We start from the raw sequence: 25,163 nt of genomic DNA on the forward strand, positions 1-25,163 counted from the left end.
AGTTTTCTCAATGGCTGCAACTTTTTTAGAAGTAGGTCTGATATACCTGTTATTGTCAAGCTTGATCTGTAGATTGAACTTATCAGCTTGTTCCCTGAGTGTATCAACCTTTTCATGAGTAGAAGTATGTAGACCTTGAAGATGTTTTGTAGACAAAGCTGTGATCTTGAGTTGTGTCTTGAAATCAGCATTTGTAAGCAACCTAATCAGCTTTTGCAATATGCTCTGTCAGAATTGTAGAACATGGAATAAAATCTGATTCATTCTACTTCTTGGTCCACTCAACACCTCTGTGAGTATCCTCCCAAGGAATAGGTGCTTCATTTTCAACAAATTTCTTCACCAATTCTTCCTTGCCCAGAGTAGGTACTGGAGTCTCAACAGAAACACTGTCATCAGAACTTGAGGAAGACTCATTCTGTTCTGATAGCTCAACAGTGTGTGAAGCAACTGGAGATTCAGGAATAACATCATCTAAATTCTGATCAGCAGAATTTATCTCCAGAGCTGGTGTCTTTGATATAGATGGAGCTTCCACATAAAGAACTTTAGGTATATTCAAATTATGAATATCTATTTCAGAATTATCAGTTTTTTCTTTAGCATCATTTGTAGCTTTAATAAGAGAGATAGGAGGAGTAACAACTGTGTCATTAGCAGTGTCTTTGGCTTGAGCTGGAAGGGCTTCAATGATAATTGGTTCTTGTGAAATCAGAGATTTCTGATCCCCTTCCTCAGCTTCTTCAGTATCTTCTGATATAGCCTTAGCCAAATACCTCATTGCCTTCATTTTCTTCAATCTCCTTTCCAATGAAGGAGTTGCTTCAGCAACATCAGAATTTACAGATTTCCTTTTCAAAGTATCAGAACTTTGAGCTGCTTTCCCTTTCTGAGAAGTAACATTCTCAGCTTCAACTATCGCAGGTTCAGATGCATGAACTCGTGCTTCAACTATTTCCTCTTCACTCTCAGTCTCATCACTGAGAATCATCTTCCTTCTCTTTTGTGAAGGTTGAGGAACAGACTTTGTCCTTTTAGAAGGTTTAGAAGATGAAGGTATGTTTGTGTGTGCTGATGGTTGAGAAGTCTGAGGTGTTTGTGTAGAGGTGGTAGGTGCTGATGGTTGAGGTTCTGATGGTTGGACATCAGGATATAGTGCAGTGTATTTAACTGGATCATAAATTATTAAGGCTTGTTTGACAGATAAAGGAACTCGGAGGGGTCTTTACACAGCCTTCTTATTATCAGTAGATAATAAGTCATTAAAAGCTCTTTTAGCTAGTCTGAATGATATAATTAATTCAGTAGCTGATTGAGGCTTATCATCACAACAAAAACTATATATAAGCTGACAGAATCTAGCAAAATAAACAGTATTTTTGTCTTCTATCATCCTATCTCCAATGAACCTTAAGACAACACTTGCATAATCAAAATCAGTTTGATTAATGAGAGCATACCCGATTTGTTGACTGAATATGGGGATTGCATCGAAGTTAGAACATTTGTTTGCAAAAGCCTTGGTAATGCAGTCAAAGAAGAAACTCCATTCCCTCCTTATGTAAGGTCTCTTCAATTGACCAAGCTTTGCTAATGTCTTTTCATACCCCAGACTGGCCATCATATTTTGAAGAACTGGCTCCTCAACTGTAGAGTAAACGCAGTTCTCAGGCAGCTGCAGTGCTTGTCGAACCGTGGCCAATGTCACGACATGCTCGTCCTCCCCTGATGAAAAGATAATACTTGGGGCCCTGGAGCACCACCATCATCATATACTCCACTTCTCCAGAACTCCAATACTTGAGTTCCAGAGACTGCATCAGGTTGGGTCAGAGCATACCTAATATCAGAATTAGCGAGAAAATCCTGAATGAAGTGAAGTTTCGATGGAGCTTCAGCCTTGCTAAGAATGGCGGAGTAGTTGTTAGGAACAAACTTAGCTTCATTGAAAATTACGTCTTTTGGTGTCATCTCTGTAAGAAATTGAGAAAGAGAGTGTTTGCAAAGTGTTTGTTATAAGTCCTGAAAGAAAACGCTTCAGAGAATATTATAGAGAGAGAGAATAAGAGAGATGAAAAATAGAAAAGTATGTAAAAGATTATAAAATCCGTTAACTCCCATATATATACTCTCTCCACTCAACAGTTATATTTTTGAAGCATAATTACACTTTACACGTGGCACTGTGTGAACAGTCAATAAACGGCTAGAGGAGTTAATGGGCACGTAAAATAAGCAATAATTACCGTGCACATGCAGGTTTTCAGGACATACACGTTGACCACTAACCCATAATGATTATGACTGTTTTTATCTCACCCAAATTTATTCTGATTTAAATATGACTGTTTCAGATTTTACCATAAATAAGTCAAGTAAAGAAAAATGCCACGTAAGCATCAAAGATTCCATCAGGATTTAATATCAGAACTTAACTTATATCAGATTTTAACAGTCATCAGAACATGGCTTCTGTACTCAAAAAGTGAATATCTTTTTCAGTGATTTTTCATACAAATAATGACTTGTTTTCTTCAGAATTTAATTATCAAAACTTCCATCAGAACTTGTCCTCAGAAATTATGCAAATGACACTTAACTGTTTGTCAAAAATAACTTAATCATCACCGTAATTTTCATCATTCATATGGAGTGAAAGTGTGTTCATTCAGCAAAATATCAGATAGAGATTAAAGTTTGATCAACTTCAGTACATCTTAGAAGTAAGGCATAACTCATAAAAATGCTTAAAATCTGTCATCAATCATGATGTCTACTATAGAACAACTTTATGCATGAGTCCACCTCAACTGTTTGTGCTCATTTTATGCATATTTTGAAATTCCTTTTTACAGTGGCTTCTCAGTGTAAGTGAGACACTACTGCTTATCAGGATTTATGTTGTAATCAGAGTGTGTCTCCAGTAATCATAGAGTGTGAAAAGTCACCAAGAATTTTTTTTTGCTTTTCTAATGCATATTACTTAATACCAGCAATGCACTTGGGTCTTCCCTTCCATATTTTTACTCTAGATCTCAAAGGAGTACCTGACTTTTTTTTTTTTTTTCTTTTCTTTTCTTTTGATAAGTGAGGCTTATCAGTACTTAGTTCATTCTCAAGATTTACTGACAACAGAATTTGACAGATAAGAAACAAGAATCTAGTTTGTGCCTTAGTAATAAGATATACAAAGTAAACTTGACTAAGCTCAATATCATAATCTGCTTGTGTTAATGAGTTTCCACATAAACAACTAATTCAAACATGGGATTTCTAGTATGTTAAAGACTACTAAGTAAGCATCTAGCACAATTATCCTCATTGGATTGAATAGTCACAGAACATTCAAAACACTTATCAGAGTATATAAATCCACCTAGATAACAATCAGCATTTAATGAATTTTCAAATTAAGCACATATTACATATAGATAATACAATCTGTAAACACTGATCATAAATTCAGATGCAAGAGAACAAAAACTAAGCAGATTTAGAGAAAGAACCTGAAACCATTCCAAGTTCATTTACCAATCTTATAAAAGTAGCTTCACATAGTGGTTTTGTGAAGATATCTGCTAGCTGTTGATCTGTTGGAACAAAATGCAATTCCACTCTACCTTCATCCACATGTTCCCATACGAAATGGTACCTTATGATGATGTACTTTGTCATTGAGTGTTGAATTGGATTACCTGTCATAGCAATAACACTTTGATTATCACAGTAAATAGGGATTTTAGAAAATTCTAATCCATAATCCAGTAACTGATTCTTCATCCAAAGAATATGTGCACAACAGCTCCCTGCAGCAATATATTATGCTTCTGCAGTTGATGTGGAAATTGACTTTTGTTTCTTGCTAAACCAAGAAACCAATCTGCCTCCAAAAAATTGACAGCTTCCACTAGTGCTTTTTCTTTCTATTTTGCTTCCTGCAAAATCTGCATCTGAGTAACCAATTAGCTTAAAATCTGATTCTCTAGAATACCACAATCCTAGATTAGTTGTACCCTTAAGATACTTGAAAATTCTTTTCACAACTAATAAGTGAGGTTCTCTTGGATCAGCCTGAAATCTTGCACAAAGACAGGTAACATACGTGATATTAGGTCTACTTGCAGTTAGATAAAGTAAGGAGCCAATCATACCTCTGTAGTTAGTAATATCTACTGATTTACCAGCATCCTTATCTAACTTGGTTCCTATGGCCATGGGAGTGGATGCAGTTGAACAATCTTGCATTCCAAATTTCTTCAGTAAATTTCTCGTATACTTGGATTGACTGATAAAAGTGCCTTCTGCAGTTTGCTTGACTTGAAGGCCCAGAAAATAGCTGAGTTCTCCCATCATACTCATTTGATATCTTGACTGCATTAGCTTTGCAAACTTCTCACACAGTTTGGAATTAGTAGAACCAAATATGATATCATCAACATATATTTGTACCAAAAGTAAGTCATTTCCATGGTTGAGGTAGAATAAAGTCTTGTCAATTGTGCCTCTGTGAAATCCACTTTCCAGAAGGAATTGAGCTAAAGTCTCATCCATGCTCTTCGAGCTTGCTTAAGGCCATAAAGTGCTTTGTCAAGCCTGTAGACATGATTTTGTAATTTAGGATCTATAAAGCCTGGAGGTTGTTCAACATATACCTCTTCATCCAATTCTTCATTAAGAAAAGCACTTTTTACATCCATTTGAAAGACTTTAAACTTCTTGTGAGCAGCAGAAGCCAAAAAGATCCTTATGGCTTCTAATCTAGCAAATGGTGCAAATGTTTCATCATATTCAATACCCTCTTGTCGAGAGTAGCCTTTAGCAACCAGTCTTGCTTTATTCCTTGTAAATATGCCATCACTGTCAGTTTTGTTTCTGAACACCCATTTTGTACCAACAATTGATCTATTCTTTGGTCTTGGCACCAGGGTCCAGACTTTATTTCTTTCAAATTCATTTAACTCTTCCTGCATTGCTTGCACCCAGTCAGCATCTTGAAGAGCTTCTTCCACTTTCTTTGGTTCAGTCTGAGATAGAAAAGAATGATAGAGACATTCATTTGAAGTTGCAGTTCTAGTTCTGACACCTGCTTCAGGATCTCCAATGATCAGATCAGGTGTATGTGCTTTAGTCCACTTCCTTGCAGATGGAAGTTGATCTCTAGAACTGGATCCTCCCCAATGATCCATGCTGTCTCCGTCAATATTATCTGATGCTCCCCCTGTAGTTATGCTCTCTGAGACTTCAGAAATTGAATTTGATTTTTCAGGAGTTGAAGAATCAGAGCTTCCAGAATTATCAGAATTTGGCTCATTAGAACTAGATGAATCAGAACTTGAAGAGCCAGTGACAGGTTCTGATGCTTCTTGAGAGTCTTGAGATGTGGTAGTTTCTTCAGCTTGCTCCTCCTGGACAGGTGCATTTTCCTTTAGAGTTGTTAACACAGTTTCAACGACATCAGAACTTAATCCATCAGAACTTACAGGATCATGATTTAAGTCATCAGAATTTCCAGAATCAGAATTTAAATCTTCATTCTCAAATCTCAGCTGATCATGATCATCGAAATCTTCAAGTCCGGTAATCTTCTTATCATCAAAAGAGACATTGATAGATTCCATGACAACTCTTGTTCTCAAATTGTAGACTCTGAAGGCTTTTGTGGGAAGTGGATATCCAATTAAAATTCCTTCATCAGCTTTTAGATCAAATTTGGACATCTGTTCAGGATGAGTCTTAAGAACAAAACACTTACAACCAAATATATGAAAGTATTTCAGATTTGGCTTCTTCTTTTTTACCATCTCATATGGTGTTTTTCAATGCTTATTTATAAGTGTAGCATTTTATGTAAAACAAGCAGTCTACACAGCTTCAGCCCAAAAATAGGTTGGTAGCTTTGCTTCATCAAGCATTGTTCGTGCAGCTTCAATGAGAGTCATGTTCTTTCTTTCTACAACTCCATTTTGTTGTGGAGTTCCAGGTGCAGAAAATTCCTGTTTGATTCCATGATCTTTGTAGAACTCTTCCATTACTGAATTCTTGAACTCAGTGCCATTATCACTCCTTATGATTTTAACAGAATATTTGATCAATTTATCCAGTTGTCTGACATGATCAGTTAGGGTAGATGCAGTTTCAGTCTTCTTGTGGAAAAAGTACACCCAAGTGTACCTTGTGAACTCATCCACTATAACCATAACATATTTCTTATTTGCAATAGACATGACATTGACTGGACCAAATAGATCAACATGTAGTAGGTGATAAGGCTCAAAAATTGAGGACTCAATTTTGCTCTTTAAAGAATATTTTCTTTATTTTGCCTTCTAACATGAATCACAAAGGCCATCAGGAGCAAATACTGTTTTTGGCAGTCCACTCACAAGATCTTTCTTTACAAGCTCATTTATATTGTTGAAATTTAAATGAGAGAGTTTCGTGTGCCAATTCCAGCTTTCTTCAATTGATGGTCTACTCAACAGACAGATTGCAGAACCATCAGTACTTGTTGAAAGTCTGGCTTCATAAATGTTACCATGCATGTATCCTTTCAGAACCACTTTGCCTGTTGAATTACTTATAACTTCACAGTGTTCTTCAAAGAAATCCACATGATAACCCCTGTCACATATTTGACTTATACTCAACAGATTGTGTTTAAGTCCTGAGATAAGAGCTACTTTTTCAATAATGACATTCCCGAGATTGATCTTGCCATATCCCAGAGTTTTTCCAATGTTGCCATCTCCATAAGAAACTTCTGGGCCAGCTTTCTCCACAAAATCTGATAGTAGGGCTTTATTTCCAGTAATATGTCCTGAACATCCACTGTACAGAACTAGGATATTCTTCATGTTGCCCTGCAATCGCAAAGACCACTAATGGTTAGTTTTAAGGACCCAGACTTGCTTGGATCCTTTAGCCTTTTTAAGTTTGTTAACATTTGCAGCGGATTTAACATCAGAGTTTATGCTAGCAATTTTAGTATTAACAGTATCAGATTTTGCATCATACTTTACACTAGAAGGAATTAAAGCAACTTTCTTCAAAGAAAGTTTTATATGATAATAGTCATAGTACAAACTATGATATTCCTTACAAGTCATTTTATTCCACAATTATAAGTCATTACACCTCAAAAGGGTTTCTGAATAAATTTACATATTCTTTGTCATTATTACAATTCATAAATATACATAAGTCTGGTACAACAAAAGTTAAAAGCCTAGCCTATTGGTAGTTCCTACCTCAGCTACAACGGCATCAACGCCTACAGGAAACTGCGGAATGTTTCCTAACCGCTCACAAATTGGGAGCTTGATCATGTTCATCTTGTCTATCTGTTGTTGTGTGATGAAAGAAGAAAGCAAGGGTGAGCAACAAGCCCACCAAAATAATATGTATAATAATTACAATATATGAGCATTCTCATAGTACTCAAGAAAGTCTTGGTCAAGTAAAAATGAACCAGTTTGATACCTTACCGCGACCAAGTCGCAAAATATTCAGTATATATGTATATATACTTTTCAAAATCTTGGAAGTCCTCTGCCATGCATAATATACACAGAGTTCCAGTTTATAACTGTATAAAAATATCGTTGCAAGGTGATCTCATATATTTAACCTTGTCTCAACGTTTTTTTTTGTGAAAATCTTTGTCATGCATAAGATAATCATTAACCAGATATAAGTTGAAAAGATGAAGTTACAAGATACTCCAATATACTTATATCTTTTCCGGATACTACTTGAACTACCACCGTTCAAGGTATCATCAGTTTCAAAAGTTCATCACACAGATGAGACTTGAATATATTCAATCTTTGAAATATTATTGAATGAAATGAAGTTACGAGATACTTCATTAAGTCCCGATATATATATATATATATCCATATATATCTCTCATACATTTCCTGAAAACCTCTGTCATGTAAAGTATGAACAGAGTTGCAATATCCAATGAATTTGGAAAGAAAAGAATTTTGGCATAAACCCGATATCTTGCTGATCAGGCAAAGATACCAATAAGTAACCTTTTCTACCGTAGATGGATGAATTCCTCGCCGGTCATCACCCTGGCCGCATTAGAACCTCGCGCTAGACCGTTACCCGGCCACTCACGCGTGGATGGACTGTCACCCAGCCTCTTACACCTTCATAGACCGTACCCCGGCCTGTCGCTTATGCCGACTCAATTAGATGGACTTACTTCCCGAACGTTGGGCAAGTAATCAAATTGTTTTCTCAAAACAGCAACCTCGTTGCGAATATAAAATACACCACAAAGCCGGATCCCTCAGATTTTTTAGCAAGTATTCAAGTCCCCTTCGAAAGGAAGATCTTAAATATAAAAATGAGTTTTGGGATCCGCTCTAACTTTTAAAAATCATTTTGAAGACTCGAATTTTTTTTTAAGAATGTTTGGAGTAATGCTGATTTAATAAAATAAATCAGTCCTGATATATTAGGAAATATCTGAATATTATTATTTAAATAATATTCCCATAAAGGATGATCTTTATAAAAATAATTGAAGTAGAAGTTTTAAAACTTATACTTGGAATGAATAATAAATAACCCAAGATATACTTATACGAAAGTACGATCTTTATTTGAATAATCGAAAATAAGTCTGATTATCGAAACATTATTCTTTAATAAAATAAAGAATATTATTTAATAAAATAAGCGGAGTCATAAGTCCTCGAATGAATATTCAAAATAATATTCATTAAATAGAATAAACAGAGTCATAAGGCCTAGAATGAATATTCAAAATAATATTCATTAAATAGAATAAACAGAGTCATAAGGCCTCGAATGAATATTCAAAGTAATATTCAATAAATAAAATAAACCGAGTCATAAGTCCTCGAATGAATATTCAAAGTAATATTCATTAATAAAAATAAATTTATCGAATAAACCTTATTCAATTAATAGTTTTGAAAACTATATATATATATAAATATATATAATATACTCGGGAACATCGACTCCCGGTTTTAGAAAATGTTCACCTTTGGGTCCCCTATACTAAGGGTATACGCAACTACTGCTTATCTCTAGCATATGTATTATGCAACTTATAAGCATTTGAATTGATAATAGAATATCAAGATTACAAAACAGGCATGCATATATATATCATACCACATGCTCCAATATATCGCAAGATTTTGCTAATAACAATCATGCACTTATCACAAGATAATGCATATACATATATACATCACAACAACAGTATAACAGGTAGAAAACTTGCTTGAGTGTTCCCGGATAGACTTAAGCTTAGAGTGGGTCCGATAACCTATGAACAACAACATAAGTCGGAATTAAACCCCGGTCGCTTAAGAAACTAGACTTTAACCAATTAGACTCTAACGCTCGCTTTTGCGCTTAACGATTCACTTAAGTCGCTCGAGTACCCTCGGCTCCACCATTTTTAATAAATTAACCATTAAGAATTTTAAGGCGATTCTTTCGCGAGTCCCCTACCAACTGCCTAACCCACTTTACATAATTTTTTCATACTCCAATTAGTCATTTAAGGGCCTTAACCAAGGTTTTAAAGTAAGGTGAGGGGTAATGGTTCGTTCGCGAAACGCCGTTACTTGAAACGGTCGTTTCTCCTAAACCGTACATCGGATTCAAGCGAACCATATATCAAAACGAAGCTCGTAACATGAACTATCTAAACATGGCAAAGGTAGAATCTTTCAGTGAGTTCACGGGTCCTAAAGTTAAGAACAGAACAGTTAAGGAAAATCGGGCATTATGATATTTCTGTTTACGCGATTTCCAATTTAATTAACACTCTAAATTATCATCAATTCACTCACAACTACCAATACAATAATATTCAACCATCATACTACAAACTCAGTCCCCAACTCCAAGTTTTACCAATTTATCCAACCAATCAAAGACCTTCAAAACCAATACAAATCCACCAAAACTACTTATAATCAAAGATCAAGCCTTAATACTAACAATGCTTCAATAAAACTTAATGGAATCATAAAATCAAAGCTAGGGTTTGAAGTTGATACCTTACTTGGTAGGTGTTAAGTTGCTAGGAAGCCTCAGAGAGCCTTAATCTAACCTCCTACAAGCTTGATCTTTCTAAATAAATCAAGAACACAAAGTTAGGTTTTGAAGTTTCTAAAAGTCATATTTAAAGAACTGTCAAAACGAGGGTCTTACCATGCTTATTTGGATGAGACTTGTGAACAAGAGTTGTAGGTCATCTCAATACCTTTCCAAAGAGCTATAAAACATACTATTTGAGTGAGTATTGAAGGAGATATGGTAGTTTGAAGTTGCTGCTCTGGTTTTTGCCGAGAGCTTGCTTCTTTAAAATGAAAAGTCAAGTTTGTGTTATGATTTTTTTTGTTTTGTTTCTTTGTTTATGTCTTTGCTAATTTTGAGGATTTACCATGGTAAAAAATTAATGGCTCACAATCAACCAACAACACACTTCTTTTTGTCATGCTTAGGTCATCATTCTTATGTCATCCAATTACCACATGTCTCTTCCTTGTGGTTTGATGATGTCACAATCCCTGGCTTCTTGTACAAGCTTGTCTCTTGGTCGCTTATTTGTTTTACGGTTCGCTTAACTTTCGTTCTCGTTCGTCGTTTGAGGGATCATATCTGGGATCTTATTACTTGGGTTCCCCTAAACCTTTCTCAATATTTTATATTCCTTTTTATGATCCCCTCTTAAAATCCTTGAATTTAAATCCTTTTTATCCTGTCACCTTATACTCAATTCTTTCGGTATCTGGTGGATTTTCGGGAAAAAATTAAAGTGTTCGAATTTGGATTCTGACGATCTTTACATACATTTATTTACTTTATGGAGTACTAATACGATCTTAGAATTTCCATAACAGTACTCCTATATAGCGTGGTCTGATAATTTTCCTTAATCATCATCATCAGCAAAAGTTACTATTCATCCGTGTTTCAAAATTTTCCAAAAATTGGGGTTATTACATATACTACCACAATGAAAACAAGGATTTTGTGGCTTAAATCTAACAGACTGACTCTTAACTCCTGACTTAGAAGGTAAGGAGTTTATATTCTTATTCTTTCTGCAAAAAGAAGCCAGATGGTTAGAGTTTCCACAGTTATAGCATTTCTTTCTAGGAGCATTAAGAACAGGCATATAATTGTTACTTTTATTCACACGTTCCTTTCCATTCCTATTTTTCCTTGCTACCTTTACCTTGTTTACACTGGTAATCTCTTTCAGCTTATGTTTAAGCTGCTTCTTTGTCATTAAGCCTATGTTAACTTCAGTTGGTTTATCCTGTTCTAATTTGTCAGAAGTTGACTCTACTATCACTTCTGTCTCAATAGCTTTCATCTTTTCAGAATCAGACTTTACAGTTTTAGCTACAAATTTAACATGATTTACCTTTGGCTTAGTATTCTGTTTAACAATATTTGGCTTAACTTGTTCAGTTCCTTTTACACTTTTCTAATCTCCATAACCTAAGCCCTCTTTCCAATTTCCACTACTTAGTATATCCTGAGTTGCTCTGCCAGAGTTAGTCCAAGTCCTGATAATCTCTCTCTCCTTTTCTAACTCAGTTTTTAGAGATTTATTCATTTTTAGCACTTCATCTCTAATATAGAAAGCATCATCTCTATCCTTCTGAGTTTGATGGAACATAATTAACTCTTTTTTTAAATAATCATTCCTCTTTTTAAAAGCAAGATTTTCAGAAGTTAATCTTTCACATGTTAAAGTTTGATCTCTATAGCTAATAAACATGGTTTTAAGATATAATCTCAACTCAGTAATATCATCAGTATGAAAGACATAGGTTGTTTGAGGTACCTTTAACTCAGCAGCATCAGAACTGCTATCAACATTTGCCATCAAGGCATAGTTCTCCTCATCTTCAGAATCTGAGGTGTCTGTCCAGCTTTTCTTCTTTGTGATAAGAGCCTTGCCTTTATCACTCTTTCCTTTCTTGCAGTCAGGAGATATGTGGCATTTCTCACCACAGTTGTAGCATTTGACATTTGAGTAATTTCCTCTGTCAGACTTTCCTCCTTTGCCTTCAGATTTTCTGAAGCCCTTCTTATCAGAACTTCTACCTTTCTTGGAAAACTTCTTTCCTCTTCTGAATTTCCTGTAGGCTATCTTTGTGATACCCTTCACCATAAGAGCACACAGCTTCATCATCTCTTCATCAACATCTACTTCAAGTAGACTTTCAGTTTCTGAATCATCATCATCATAACTTGATAATTCTGAATCAGACTTTGTGATGAGAGCCTTGCCCTTGCCTTTCTTTGAGACAACCACTTTGGGGGATTCCTCCTCAACATTAAGAGCAATTGTTCTTGACTTTCTCCCATGTCTCTTGCTTCTTTGATCCATCTTAAGTTCATAAGTCTTGAGCATTCCATAAATTTTATCAAGAGTAGTTTCATCAAGAGCATAGTTATCTCTTATAATAGTAGCTTTCAAATCCCAACTTTCAGGAAGAGCTAAAAGGAATTTTAGATTTTAATCTTCAATGTCATATTCCTTGTCCACCAATGACAGATCATTCAAGAGTTTGACGAATCTGTCATATGAGTCAGTTAATGACTCATCACTTTTTTAGTCAAATTGCTCATACTCTTGAGTGAGTATAGTCCTCCTATTTTCTTGATTGCATCAGTTCCCTGACACCTTATCTCCAAAGCATCCCATATCTCCTTTGCAGTTTTGCATTGAATTACCCTATTTGACATGACATTATCAATGACACTATGTAGCAAATGTCTTATCTTTGCATCCTTGGCAATAGATGAGATATCTTCATCTGTGTATTCACTTTTCTCCTTTGGTATTGTCTTTGCTGGCTGATCTGCTACTATAACATAGAGCTTGGTTGGCTTATGTGGTCCTTCATAAATTCTGTCAAGGTATTCTGGATCTGTAGCTTCCAGAAACATAGCCATCTTCACTTTCCATATGGGATACTCAGAAGGTCTCAACATGGGAACCCTGATAGTCTCATATCGACTATGGGTTTGAGTCTTTGGAGTTTCTTTAGTTTTGGCGGGCTTGATTGGATTTTCTTCTTCTTCAGACATGATTGTTTTAGATCTTTACTGTATGTGTGTTAACAGATTGCTCTGATACCACTTGTTAGGTCACACAATACTGTAGAAGGGGGTTGAATACAGTGTAGAATACAATCAAATCGATTTAAAGCACAAGTAACAGAAAATAGATGTATTCGATATAATAAACTCTGTTACAATGGAACTGTTCTCTCTCAGTGATGAACAAATATCACGAGAGCTGCTGGGTTACAATATATGATCTTCTCGATGATCGTAACTCTTTTTGAGTAAACCTATGTCTGTGTTTATATAGACACACAGTTACAAGATAACTTCTAGTTGATATGGAATATAATTCTGTCTCCTAAAATATATCAACCAGATATCTTATATAATTCTTCTTGTCGTCTAAGTCTTTCAATGCATATCTTCTTCTTGTATTAGTCTCGATCTTCTTTCCTGTGAATCAGCTTCCTTCCTTAACTGTTAGTCCTCCAGTACTTAAGTTCTGATATCCATCTTCTGATATTATCTTCTGATAATCTAAGTCCTGATATCCTTAAGTCCTGACTTCCAGTAAGTTCCGATTCCAGTAAATACTGATATTTCCTGTTAGTTAAGATTTGAAAACTAAACATGAAACATATTAGTCATGACATCTCAAATATATCCAACAGAAGAAGTAACTCCCAAGTTTTACGAAGTTGAGCTCTCACAGGTTCACCGTAAACTCCCATAAGCCTCCAGAGTTCTTTGCCTACCGTTTTAACTGACACATCTATATATTCCTTGACATACTCAGTAAAGTGACATCCTCCGTATTCTTCCACAACAAAGCAAGCCCACCAATCTTTCCTTGCGGCTCAACAGTAATTAACCCTTCAAACTTGAGCTGCGAACATAATTCTTCTATCTTTTTACGACTGGTAATAGTTTCACACAAATAGACACAAGACGGTTGTTCATAGCGGGTGACTTCTCTAAGGAACTGAATTTTCCCAGGTGCACCCAACCCCTAGCAGTTACAAGATAAAGTATTCATAATGATTGGCGGGTCTGCACAACAGCACCCGCCAAAAAATCATTTTTTAAGTTGTTCATGTCCTCCTCACCTGTCTCCAAATTTGTGTCAGTCTTTGTTTCATGTTTATCACTTATTTGTTCGAGGCCCGGTCTACGTCTTTTCAGGTCCACTATGAAAAGTTCTGAAGAGTCCAACCCACTAGAATTTTGCCTCCCCATGATTTTTCAAATTCTGAATAAAATCAATAATAGCCCGTGATAGATTAGAATTAACTCTTAAATTATCTCCTTTACTTACCTACAACCTATCACCTTTACTACCTCCCACAATATATGATTTCTCAATAACCACCTTATCCAATCCAGTCCCTTAGTTCATGCTGGTTTGTTGAACGGTACTCAGGGCCGTTCCATTAGATTAAAGGGCCCAGGGCGAAATACTAAAAAAGGCCCTAATTCCCCTCCCCAAAGATTAGACTATAGTAATATAAGCAACAATTTAAGTTAAATTTAAATATAAGTTACAGTCATTAAACATTATCATACTCACATAGAAATTAATGGTAATAAAACAATTTTAACTAAAACTTGAATAGCTAACAATAGGAGAGTATTTATTATTTAACATACCGTACACAAGTGATGGATAATGAAAAACAACTTCTCCTAGCACTCCTGGATGCGAAATCAGTGATAATTGTATCCACGTCAATGTTCTCCAACATGTCTCTTTCAATACATAAAACAGCAAGACCATTTAACCTTTCTTGTGACATCGATGACCGTAAATAACTTTTTAATAATTTCAACTTAGAGAAACTTCTTTCAGCTGATACCACACTCACAGATATAGATAGTAGTATTCTATAAGCAATGATAACATTTGGAAGACAATCCAAAGATCTGACAAACTCGAGAATCTCAATAGCAGATGTCAAGTCATCGGGAACATAAAATTGCAACCCCAAAGTACTAAGACATCCAATTCAAAATCTGACAACCCGTTATGAGAGAAAGTAGTAGCTAGATTACTACAACATTTTTTTATTTCACCATACCCCAAAGATTTCAAAATTTATGGATCAAATAAAAACCCAAAAACACTTTTAAATGCATGTAATTGTTCAAAATGATTTTTCAATGAACTAATTGCTAATTGCAATATCAACCAATCGCACAAAGAAATCAATTCGAAAAGACTCCTCAACTGTTCTCACTTCTTCACCATCATCACTTTCATCAAATTGTTTTTTCTAAGGGCGCGACGCTTAATAGGAAAAGTAGGCTCTATATCCATATCAATTGCAATTTTTTGGCAACTTTCATGCTAGAGACAAATCCTTCTTCCCTATACTTTTCAAAAAATACCAACACACTTTCCAATTATTTCATAATAGCATCAATGCACATAAATTTAGATTGTAACTTTTTACTTACCATATTAACGGAAAATAAAATGGCATGCCAAATGACCATACCAAGTAAGAACTCAAAACTCTCAATAAAACCGATCAAACTTTTGACTTCACTAACCGACTTAGGATCATTAGAAGATTCTTTTAATTCCAACAAATCCAACCTAATTTGTGGAGCTTGAAATCTAATTGCTTTCACACTTTTTACTCGACTTTCCCAACGAGTATTACACAAAGATTTCACAGTCAAACCCGAAACATTGTCAAGCAAAATCTTCCATCTTTTTGGAGAACTTGAAAATAATGTGTAGATTCGTTGCACAACACTAAAAAAAGAAATAGCTTTCACACAAGAATTAGCCGCATCACAAAGAGTAAGATTAAGACTATGACAAACACATGGCAAATACAAAGCTCTTGGATTTATATCAAGTAACCTTTTTTGAACTCCTTGATGTTTTCCTTTCATATTGTAACCATTGTCATAACCTTAACCTCTAATATCCTCTACATTGAGATCAAAAGACTTTAAAGCGCTTATTAATTCATCAAATAGGCCTAATCCGGATGTGTCATCTACCTTTAGAAATTCAAGAAAGAACTTCTCTACTTTGATTTTATTACTTGACATGTTCACACATCGCACAAGCAAAGTCATTTGTTCTTGATGACTTATATCCGGAGTGCAATCAAGAATAACCGAGAAGTATTTAGCCTTTTTAAAACACTTAAAATGGAACTTCTAACAATATGAGCCAAAAGAGAAATCAACTCATTTTGAATTTTGTGGCCAAGATAATGATGATGTATCTCGTGATTTTGGATTCTTCTAACATGATCTGGCATTACCAAATCAAATTCCGCAATCATCTCAATTAATCCCAAAAAGTTACCATTACTTTCTTGGTGAAGTTTCTCATTAGACCCTCTAAAAGCAAAATTATTTTTAGCAAGACACTTCACAACCGAAATTATTCTTATCAACACTTGTTTTCAATATTCTTTCTCCTTGGATATTTATTGGAGACCTTTATCAATGGTTTGATTTTTATTCATTCTCACTCTAAATTCATTCCAATTGTTCATGTTAGTAATATGCTCAACACTATTTTCATGTTGTTTGAACCTCTCCCCATGATGTTTCCAATCTCTCAACCCATCATTTATTAATGAACTTTTCATTTGATGATATTTGAATAACTTACAACAAAAACAATAGATCTTATCAATTGATCTACAATAAATCAACCATTTTCTATAAACAATCTCCCCGTTATTTAATCCTCTATAATAAAAGGCATACGAAAAATGTCTTGAAGTATCATCTAGTGGGAAAGTGAGATTTAATTCTCTTAGAGGCCCTTTTTTAACTAAAATATCCCTCTCATTGTTGTTTAAATTATCCCAATTTCTAGGATCATAAATATCTTTAAAAGGAAGACAAGACTCATCTTCTTCAACACTTACATTTTCCTCATTCAAATTTTCATGTTCTATATTTAAATCCTCCAAATTTTCATTACCAATTCCCGAGCCCTCCAAATTTTCACTTAGTTCTTGTTTCGAAGTTTCTACCTTTTTAACAACAAAGTTATCCATGGCTCCTCTTTGTGACTCTACTAACTCATTTACTCGCTTTCTTTTTTTCCTTTTCTCATTTTCGGATGGTTGTTTTGGTGGCATTGTACTCCAAAAAAAACAACTAATCTATATATCTATATAAAGGAGGATCTCGGGTGATCCTACGTGGCAGCCTCCCCTTTCTTCCGATTCATTTTCTTAGCTACTAGCCTATTTTGTCACGATGGATCTCATCTCACCCAATTGAATGCTTATTATTCCAGAAACTGAGAGGTCACTTCTTTAAAATTCAGTTATGATCTCGCTATCTTCCATAACCGATAAACTTATATCTATATTTATATATTATATATTACCTGTTGTCCGAACCGGCCCTCGCATCCATTTCTAACTCCTCCGCCCCCAATCGAAGCCCTGGACGATATTGTTCTGATTAGGTAAATTATGCTTTCGATCAATTTTATCTTTTTTCGGTTATTTCTCAATAACTTTCTTGGACTTTATGTTATTATACATATGTCCTTCTAATTCTCCAGTGCTTAATTTTATGTACTGTCATATTTTTTTATTCACACACACCATGCTTGCATATGCATATATAGATTTGTGTCTATATCACAAAAAAAAATATTTAAAGTGAGCTATTTATGTGTAGATGTTATATATGGTATTATTATGTATCTCATATATTCTGAGATAATGGTAATTTATATTTACAATTGAAAATCAATTGATGCTTAATTGTATTTGTCAAATAAGTTTGGTTATTTGAATTTGGGTTGATCATTCCATCGGATACATTGAACAACACGAAGAGATGAGAATGGAAGCAGTAGCAAAACTACTGGTCAACCAATTCTGAACTCAACTTTATTGGGAAGCGAATCAACCATTTTAATTTCTCTAGATAGAACTTTACTTAAAAATTATAATAATTTTTTTCTATTAATGCTAATTTTGGTTGAGTCGATTTATAAATGAAACAGTGAAGTCATTGGTTTACTATATAGAATCTTAAGTTTATTAGTGGATGCAGGGAAATAATTGACAGCTTGAACATTTGGTGGATCACCCTTTGTGAAGAATATGTATTCTGAAAGAAGCGGAGCACATGTACATTCCAGTTAGTATGCTTTTTGTTTGGATTTGGTTGGCTATAATATATTGTTTTTTGCTTAATTATGAAATATCTTTAGCTGTCTAGATAGTGTGTAGACCCCTTATTTGCTAAATTGTAATCCTAGCTTTATTTTGAAAAGGGCATGGTTAGGGCTGCTTAGGTAATAATGTGTATAAAACATTATACTTGCAAATATTGATGAGTGGTGTATATTTATATGATGCTGGATAGTGTTCTTAATTATATGATGAAATGATCAGGCTTAAGTGGTCTTAAGAGCCTAAAAAGAAAGAAAATCGAAGGCTTTTTAAAAATTTTGTGAGAATTAATGTATGTTGTCATCACATTTTTTTTACTTGGCTATTTGGGCACATATGCCATTGAATTTTCTGTAATAATAATTTTTTATGGTATGCAGCGCATACTCATATTACATTTTTGGTGGAGAACAAGGACAAGGCAACTCTTACATGGCCATGGTAGAGGTAATGTCTCCTCGAGCAACATATATTTAGGATATAGGGAAATGGAGACTTGTTTTAATCTATGAGCACTTCCAACATATTTTCTGCTATTGGATTCTTTTATTGAGATTTGAGAGGGAAATGTAGGCAAATTGCTGGTTGTTTTTATTTTTTTTATGTTTTGATATTTTGATTTGATATTCTTGGGAGTGGTTTACTCCTAAAAAAATATACTCGAAAGTCATGGTGGAGTGCTAAACCTCCCACATAATTCTAAAAAAATATCTTCCCGTACTTGAATACATTAATATATATTTTTATCTATCTAAAATAATGAATATTGAATAACAATTAAGTAGCTTATGACATGATGCATGATTTCTTTTTTTAAAATGGCTAACACAGTTGCCAAAAACTATATTTTCTTTTCTCCAGCATTTCAAGGTACTTTTTTAGGCATTTACTTGGAGGTTGTACAATTGTTAGTACTTGTGTACTACATTTACATCTTAACTTATGTTTAGTCCCTACCATTCTTTTTGTTCCAAGCAAGTGAACATTCTAAATAATGATAAGTATTTAGATTATAGTGACATTTTACTCTTCAGTTTTGCAGATCAGGAGATCATCTGCTCAACTTCAGTACTCGAGTTTCAAGCTAATGGACAAAGATAATTTTGTCCGGATGGTGCGGGTTCTTTGTAGTTTGTGGGTATTTAATTTTTCCTATATATGTGTTATATGGTAGATCCAACTATTAATATCACTATTAAGTTACTAATGTAGTTCTTCATTTACAATTAGCTCAATTGATTAATTTGATCAATTGATATTTTTTTTAATTTATTATCAGGCTATGTATTCCTTCCAACAACTTGTATCCGGAGTGCCATTTTGCCATTTCTGGTTATCTTCTGACACTGATATTTATTCTCTATTTGAGTATTTGAGTCTATCGACCCGTGAACACAGATTTTTGACTCCCCGTCTTAAGATCTATGATTTTTGTTACTCTAAGTTTTGAACTTATAATAATAAACATTCAGTCTCTCGACCATTATTACATTTTCCTTGAAATTAGCTTACAAGTTTTCTTGGATATATGAAGTAATTTTAAGGTTTTGCACACACACTATTAAACTTTTAAGTTTTTATGGCTTTATTAGTGGTTTGATTATGCAATTTGATTACTAATTAAACTATTATTCTACAGGCATCTTTGCTGTACATCAAGGCCGCCATCAACTGTTGGAACTCTTACTCGTATTGATCCCATTGTTATGTCTTGCATTGAAAATGATGGAAAAGTATTTGATGCAGAACGAGTATTACTAAAGGTCCCAAAAATTTAAGGTGGTTATCTACGCCTAACAAATAAAAGTTAAAGTTATATCCGTTGAAAAAAAGAGACAATTAAACAAGGAATTGTAAAAGATATGTACTACAACTTGTAACATATGCCAACTATATAATACTACATGTCATATTCTCCTTGACAAATTTATAATAGTAATGTGGTTTAAGCAATTGTATCATTTCTTAACCATTAACTGGCAGTATATATCATTGAAAGATACAACAGAGCAAATGTTGGGTGCTTAGGTTGATAATGATTTGGAATGTGGTAAAAGGTAAAAACATGAGTTGAAGATTGGCGTTCCAGGTAAAACATTATCATACTCACATAGAAATTAATGATAATAAAACAATTTTAACTAAAACTTGAATAGCTAATAATAGGAGAGTATTTATTATTTAACATACCGTACAAAAGTGATGGATCATGAAAAACAACTTCTCCTAGCACTCCTGGATGCGAAATCAGTGATAATTGTATCCACGTCAATGTTCTCTAACATGTCTCTTTCAATACATAAAACAACAAGACCATTTAACCTTTCTTGTGATATCGTTGACCGTAAATAACTTTTTAATAATTTCAACTTAGAGAAACTTCTTTCAGCTGATACCACACTCACAGGTATAGATAGTAGTATTCTATAAGCAATGGCAACATTTGGAAGACAATCCAAAGATCTGACAAACTCAAGAATCTCAATAGCAGATGTCAAGTCATCGGGAACATAAACTTGCAACATTTCTACTTCATGTACTAAGACATCCAATTCAAAATCTTACAACCCGTTATGAGAGAAAGTAGTAGCTAGATTACTACAACATTTTTTTATTTCACCATACCCCAAAGATTTCAAAATTTATGGATCAAATAAAAACCCAAAAACACTTTCAAATGCATGTAATTGTTCAAAATGATTTCTTAATGAACTAATTGCAATATCAACCAATCGCACAAAGAAATCAATTCGAAAAGACTCATCAATTGTTCTCACTTATTCACCATCATCACTTTCATCAAATTGTTTTTTTCTAAAGGCGCGACGCTTAATAGGAAAAGTAGGCTCTATATCCATATCAATTGCAATTTTTTTGGCAACTTTCATGCTAGAGACAAATCCTTCTTCCCTATATTTTTCAAAAAATACCAACACACTTTCCAATTGTTTCATAGTAGCATCAATGCACATAGATTTAGATTGTAACTTTTTACTTACCATATTAACGGAAAATAAAATTGCATGCCAAATGACCATACCAAGTAAAGAATCAAAACTCTCAATAAAACCAATCAAACTTTCGGCTTCACTAACCGACTTAGGATCATTAGAAGATTCTTTTAATTCCAACAAATCCAACCTAATTTGTGGAGCTTGAAATCTAATTGCTTTCACACTTTTTACTCGGCTTTCCCAACGAGTATTACACAAAGATTTCACAGTCAAACCCGAAACATTGTCAAGCAAAATCTTCCATCTTTTTGGAGAACTTGAAAATAATGTGTAGATTCGTTGCACAACACCAAAAAAAGAAATAGCTTTCACACAAGAATTAGCCGCATCACAAAGAGTAAGATTAAGACTATGACAGGCACATGGCAAATACAAAGCTCTTGGATTTATATCAAGTAACCTTTTTTGAATCCTTGATGTTTTCCTTTCATATTGGAACCATTGTCATAACCTTGACCTCTAATATCCTCTACATTGAGATCAAAAGACTTTAAAGCGCTTATTAATTCATCAAATAGGCCTAATCCGGATGTGTCATCTACCTTTAGAAATTCAAGAAAGAACTCCTCTACTTTGATTTTATTACTTGACATGTTCACACATCGCACAAGCAAAGTCATTTGTTCTTGATGACTTATATCCGGAGTGCAATCAAGAATAACCGAAAAATATTTAGCCTTTTTAACAACACTTACAATGGAACTTCTAACAATATGAGCCAAAAGAGAAATCAACTCATTTTGAATTTTGTGGCCAAGATAATGATGATGTATCTCATGATTTTGGATTCTTCTAACATGATCTGGCATTACCAAATCAAATTCCGCAATCATCTCAATTAATCCCAAAAAGTTACCATTACTTTCTTGGTGAAGTTTCTCATTAGACCCTCTAAAAGCAAAATTATTTTTAGCAAGACACTTCACAATCGAAATTATTCTTATCAACACTTGTTTCCAATATTCTTTCTCCTTGGATATTTCTTATTGGAGACCTTTATCAATGGTTTGATTTTTATTCATTCTCACTCTAAATTCATTTCAGTTGTTCATGTTAGTAATATGCTCAACACTATTTTCATGTTGTTTGAACCTCTCCCCAAGATGTTTCCAATCTCTCAACCCATCATTTGTTAATGAACTTTTCATTTGATGATATTTGAATAACTTACAACAAAAATAATAGATCTTATCAATTGATCTACAATAAATCAACCATTTTCTATAAACAATCTCCCCGTTATTTAATCCTCTAGAATAAAAAGCATACAAAAAAATGTCTTGAAGTATCATCTAGTGGGAAAGTGAGATTTAATTCTCTTAGAGGCCTTTTTTTAACTAAAATATCCCTCTCATTGTTGTTTAAATTATCCCAATTTCTAGGATCATAAATATCTTTAAAAGGAAGACATGACTCATCTTCTTCAACACTTACATTTTCCTCATTCAAATTTTCATGTTCTACATTTAAATCCTCCAAATTTTCATTACAAATTCCTGAGCCCTCCAAATTTTCACTTAGTTCTTGTTTCGAAGTTTCTACCTTTTTAACAACAAAGTTATCCATGGCTCCTCTTTGTGACTCTACTAACTCATTTACTCGCTTTTTTTTCCTTTTCTCATTTTCAGATTGTTATTTTGGTGGCATTGTACTCCAAAAAAAACAACTAATTGATGTAAAGGAAGAATATCACCTTGAATAGAAAATTTCAAGATCCAAACTCCAAAGCATTCACAATTTTGAAATTTCAAGTAAGATTGCTTTACTCTTGATTATAGCTGTGAAATCATAACAAGAAAATAAAAATATAATCATTAAATTAGCATAAAAAAGACATAAACTAAATTTGATCACAAACCCTAAATCTCCCCTAAATGTATAAAATATATTATATATTATAAACATAATATATAATATAATTATATTCATATATTTCTAAAATACTATATAATATTAATAATATAAAATATAGAAGTAAGAAAAGAGGGAGATTGGTGATCGAGTTGTTTACCTGATTTCGTGAGTCGTGACTTCAAAAGATACAGTAAAAAAGCCAAGAAGCAGTTGGGGCAGAGACACAGAGTTTTGCAAAATAAAATAAAGAAAGACTCTTGGGCCTATAAAATATTACATGAAAGAGGTATACTAATATTAATATTACATGGGCTTATAAAATTTTGGCCCCCCAGACAAAAAAGGCCCAGGGCAGTTGACCTGGTTGCCCTGGCTGTAGACTGGCCCTGACGGTACCACTAATCAAGGAGGTCGTCTTCCCCGAGTTCTACTCACAGTTGGCACCAGAATTTGTTTCCTGAATTATGTTTGGACCTCTCAACCATTTTGACCCCAGTGTATGTGACTTACGCTTGGGTTCTGCACGAAGCCATGATCCATACGCCTTCTCAATATTAACTCATGTTCCTTCAAATAGTTTTGCACATAATTTCTCCCCATGGCCAATCATTCCACAGATAAAACAAAATATGAGAATTTCCTCATATTTAAAATTAACCCAACACCAGTTTTCTGCTGATTTTTTAAGCTTCATTCTCCATTTGATTGGAATATCCAAAGGTATGGAGACCCGAATTATCAAATACTCTCGCCAAACACCAACGAAATTGTTCGTGTCACTCTCTATGAATTTACCAATATAGTTGCCCACATCCGTAACCTCCAAGTGATATAAAACCCGCACTCATGTCATGAAGCTGAACCCATGTTCCATTAAGAGAGATACTATATAGAAGTTGCAACTAATCATTCAAGAGTAGATAATTTCTTATTCCAAACCACATCATTTATATATATATATATAGGGGGCTACTCCAATAGAAACCAATTTATAATAGAAACTAGAAATCAAATAATTTTTTTTTAAAAAATAGTTTGAAATATAACACATATGGTATGCAAATCGATTGTTGAAAGATGTAGAAAAATACAGTGAAATCGGATTTTAAAAAAACTTACGGTTTGACGGGAAAAATTAAATTAAAAACGGAGGGGAAAAGCTGAAATTAGGTGTGGGAGGGTGCAGAGTAGTTGAGTGGGGTGATTTAGGGGGGACCATTAGATTAAGTAGATCTAATGGCTTAGATTGATTCCTAGTTTCTATTTTAATTTTATTTTGTATTTGATCATTCCCCTATATATATAATTTTGGTATGGTCTAGAGTTTGTAGAAGTTTGCAAATCTCCATTAAAGTATGAAAAGCAAGCATGAAGCAAAAATGTATACACATATTATTATAAATATATTTATATCTCAACAAATGATAACATAAATGTTTACTTGAAAAATCAAATGAATTGAACTACAAATGTTCTAAATGGTGTCTATTTATTGGTGGACTTGGTTTAATTGATTGTTAATTACTTGTAGAGTTAATACTTTTCCGGCGAATTGAAATGTGATAAAGAGAAAATATTCAATTTGGAAAGCATATTCCGTTTAACTGTGCGAGATAATCCCTTAGTTAAAATGTCAGCAAGTTGATGAGTTGTATCAACGTTATTTGCACATGTTCCCTGACAAAGTGGCATTCAATAGCAAAATGTTTAATTTTCGGATGAAATATAGGGTCCACTGCAATTTCAAGTACAACATGACTATCACTAAAAATCGCAGTTAGATATAATTGAGGAATAAGAAATTCTTGAAGCAATAAGTGCATCAAAGCTAGATCACAAGCAGTTAACATGTTTCCAGTGCAGAAAAATTAATGATCAACAATTCAACATCAAGAATGACAAAATCGCCAGTTAAAATGACAAGTTTATTCTGCATTTACGTATGATTGATTGCGTGTGAAAGTCACTAAATCAGTATAAAAGCTTAAGATTAGTAGCTTCATATAAGTAGTGAGAGATCAATAAGAAGATT

The 25,163-nt window shown here is 33.9% G+C and overlaps 2 protein-coding genes and 1 pseudogene across 2 annotated transcripts; 1 reads left to right on the forward strand and 2 right to left on the reverse strand.

Moving 5' to 3' along the window:
• Positions 1 to 16,196: 16,196 nt before the first annotated feature.
• Positions 16,197 to 17,207, reverse strand: LOC141711756 (uncharacterized). The gene is given in 1 exon segment (XM_074514434.1): positions 16,197 to 17,207. A coding segment is annotated over 1 exon segment (1,011 nt).
• A 3-nt stretch (positions 17,208 to 17,210) lies between these two features.
• On the forward strand, positions 17,211 to 20,148 carry LOC141722156 (serine/threonine-protein kinase SRK2A-like). Its single transcript, XM_074525028.1, has 6 exons — positions 17,211 to 17,542; positions 18,142 to 18,228; positions 18,644 to 18,710; positions 19,306 to 19,401; positions 19,543 to 19,595; positions 19,903 to 20,148. The coding sequence occupies exons 3-6, from the start codon at positions 18,696 to 18,698 to the stop codon at positions 20,039 to 20,041; spliced, it is 303 nt and encodes a 100-aa protein (XP_074381129.1). The 5' UTR covers positions 17,211 to 17,542; positions 18,142 to 18,228; positions 18,644 to 18,695; the 3' UTR covers positions 20,042 to 20,148.
• Positions 20,149 to 21,040: 892 nt separating this feature from the next.
• Positions 21,041 to 23,616, reverse strand: LOC141711765 (uncharacterized; annotated as a pseudogene).
• Between the last annotated feature and the right edge of the window lie 1,547 nt (positions 23,617 to 25,163).

Source organism: Apium graveolens, chromosome 1, assembly GCF_009905375.1.
Source record: "Apium graveolens cultivar Ventura chromosome 1, ASM990537v1, whole genome shotgun sequence".
NCBI classification, from domain to species: domain Eukaryota; kingdom Viridiplantae; phylum Streptophyta; class Magnoliopsida; order Apiales; family Apiaceae; genus Apium; species Apium graveolens.

Excerpts from the sequence above, each read along its gene's own strand:
- LOC141722156 (XM_074525028.1), top strand. Across the intron at positions 19,402-19,542 it reads GGGTTCTTTGTAGTTTGTGG|GCTATGTATTCCTTCCAACA; the intron begins GTATTTAATTTT and ends ATTTATTATCAG. Across the intron at positions 19,596-19,902 it reads GTGCCATTTTGCCATTTCTG|GCATCTTTGCTGTACATCAA; the intron begins GTTATCTTCTGA and ends ATTATTCTACAG.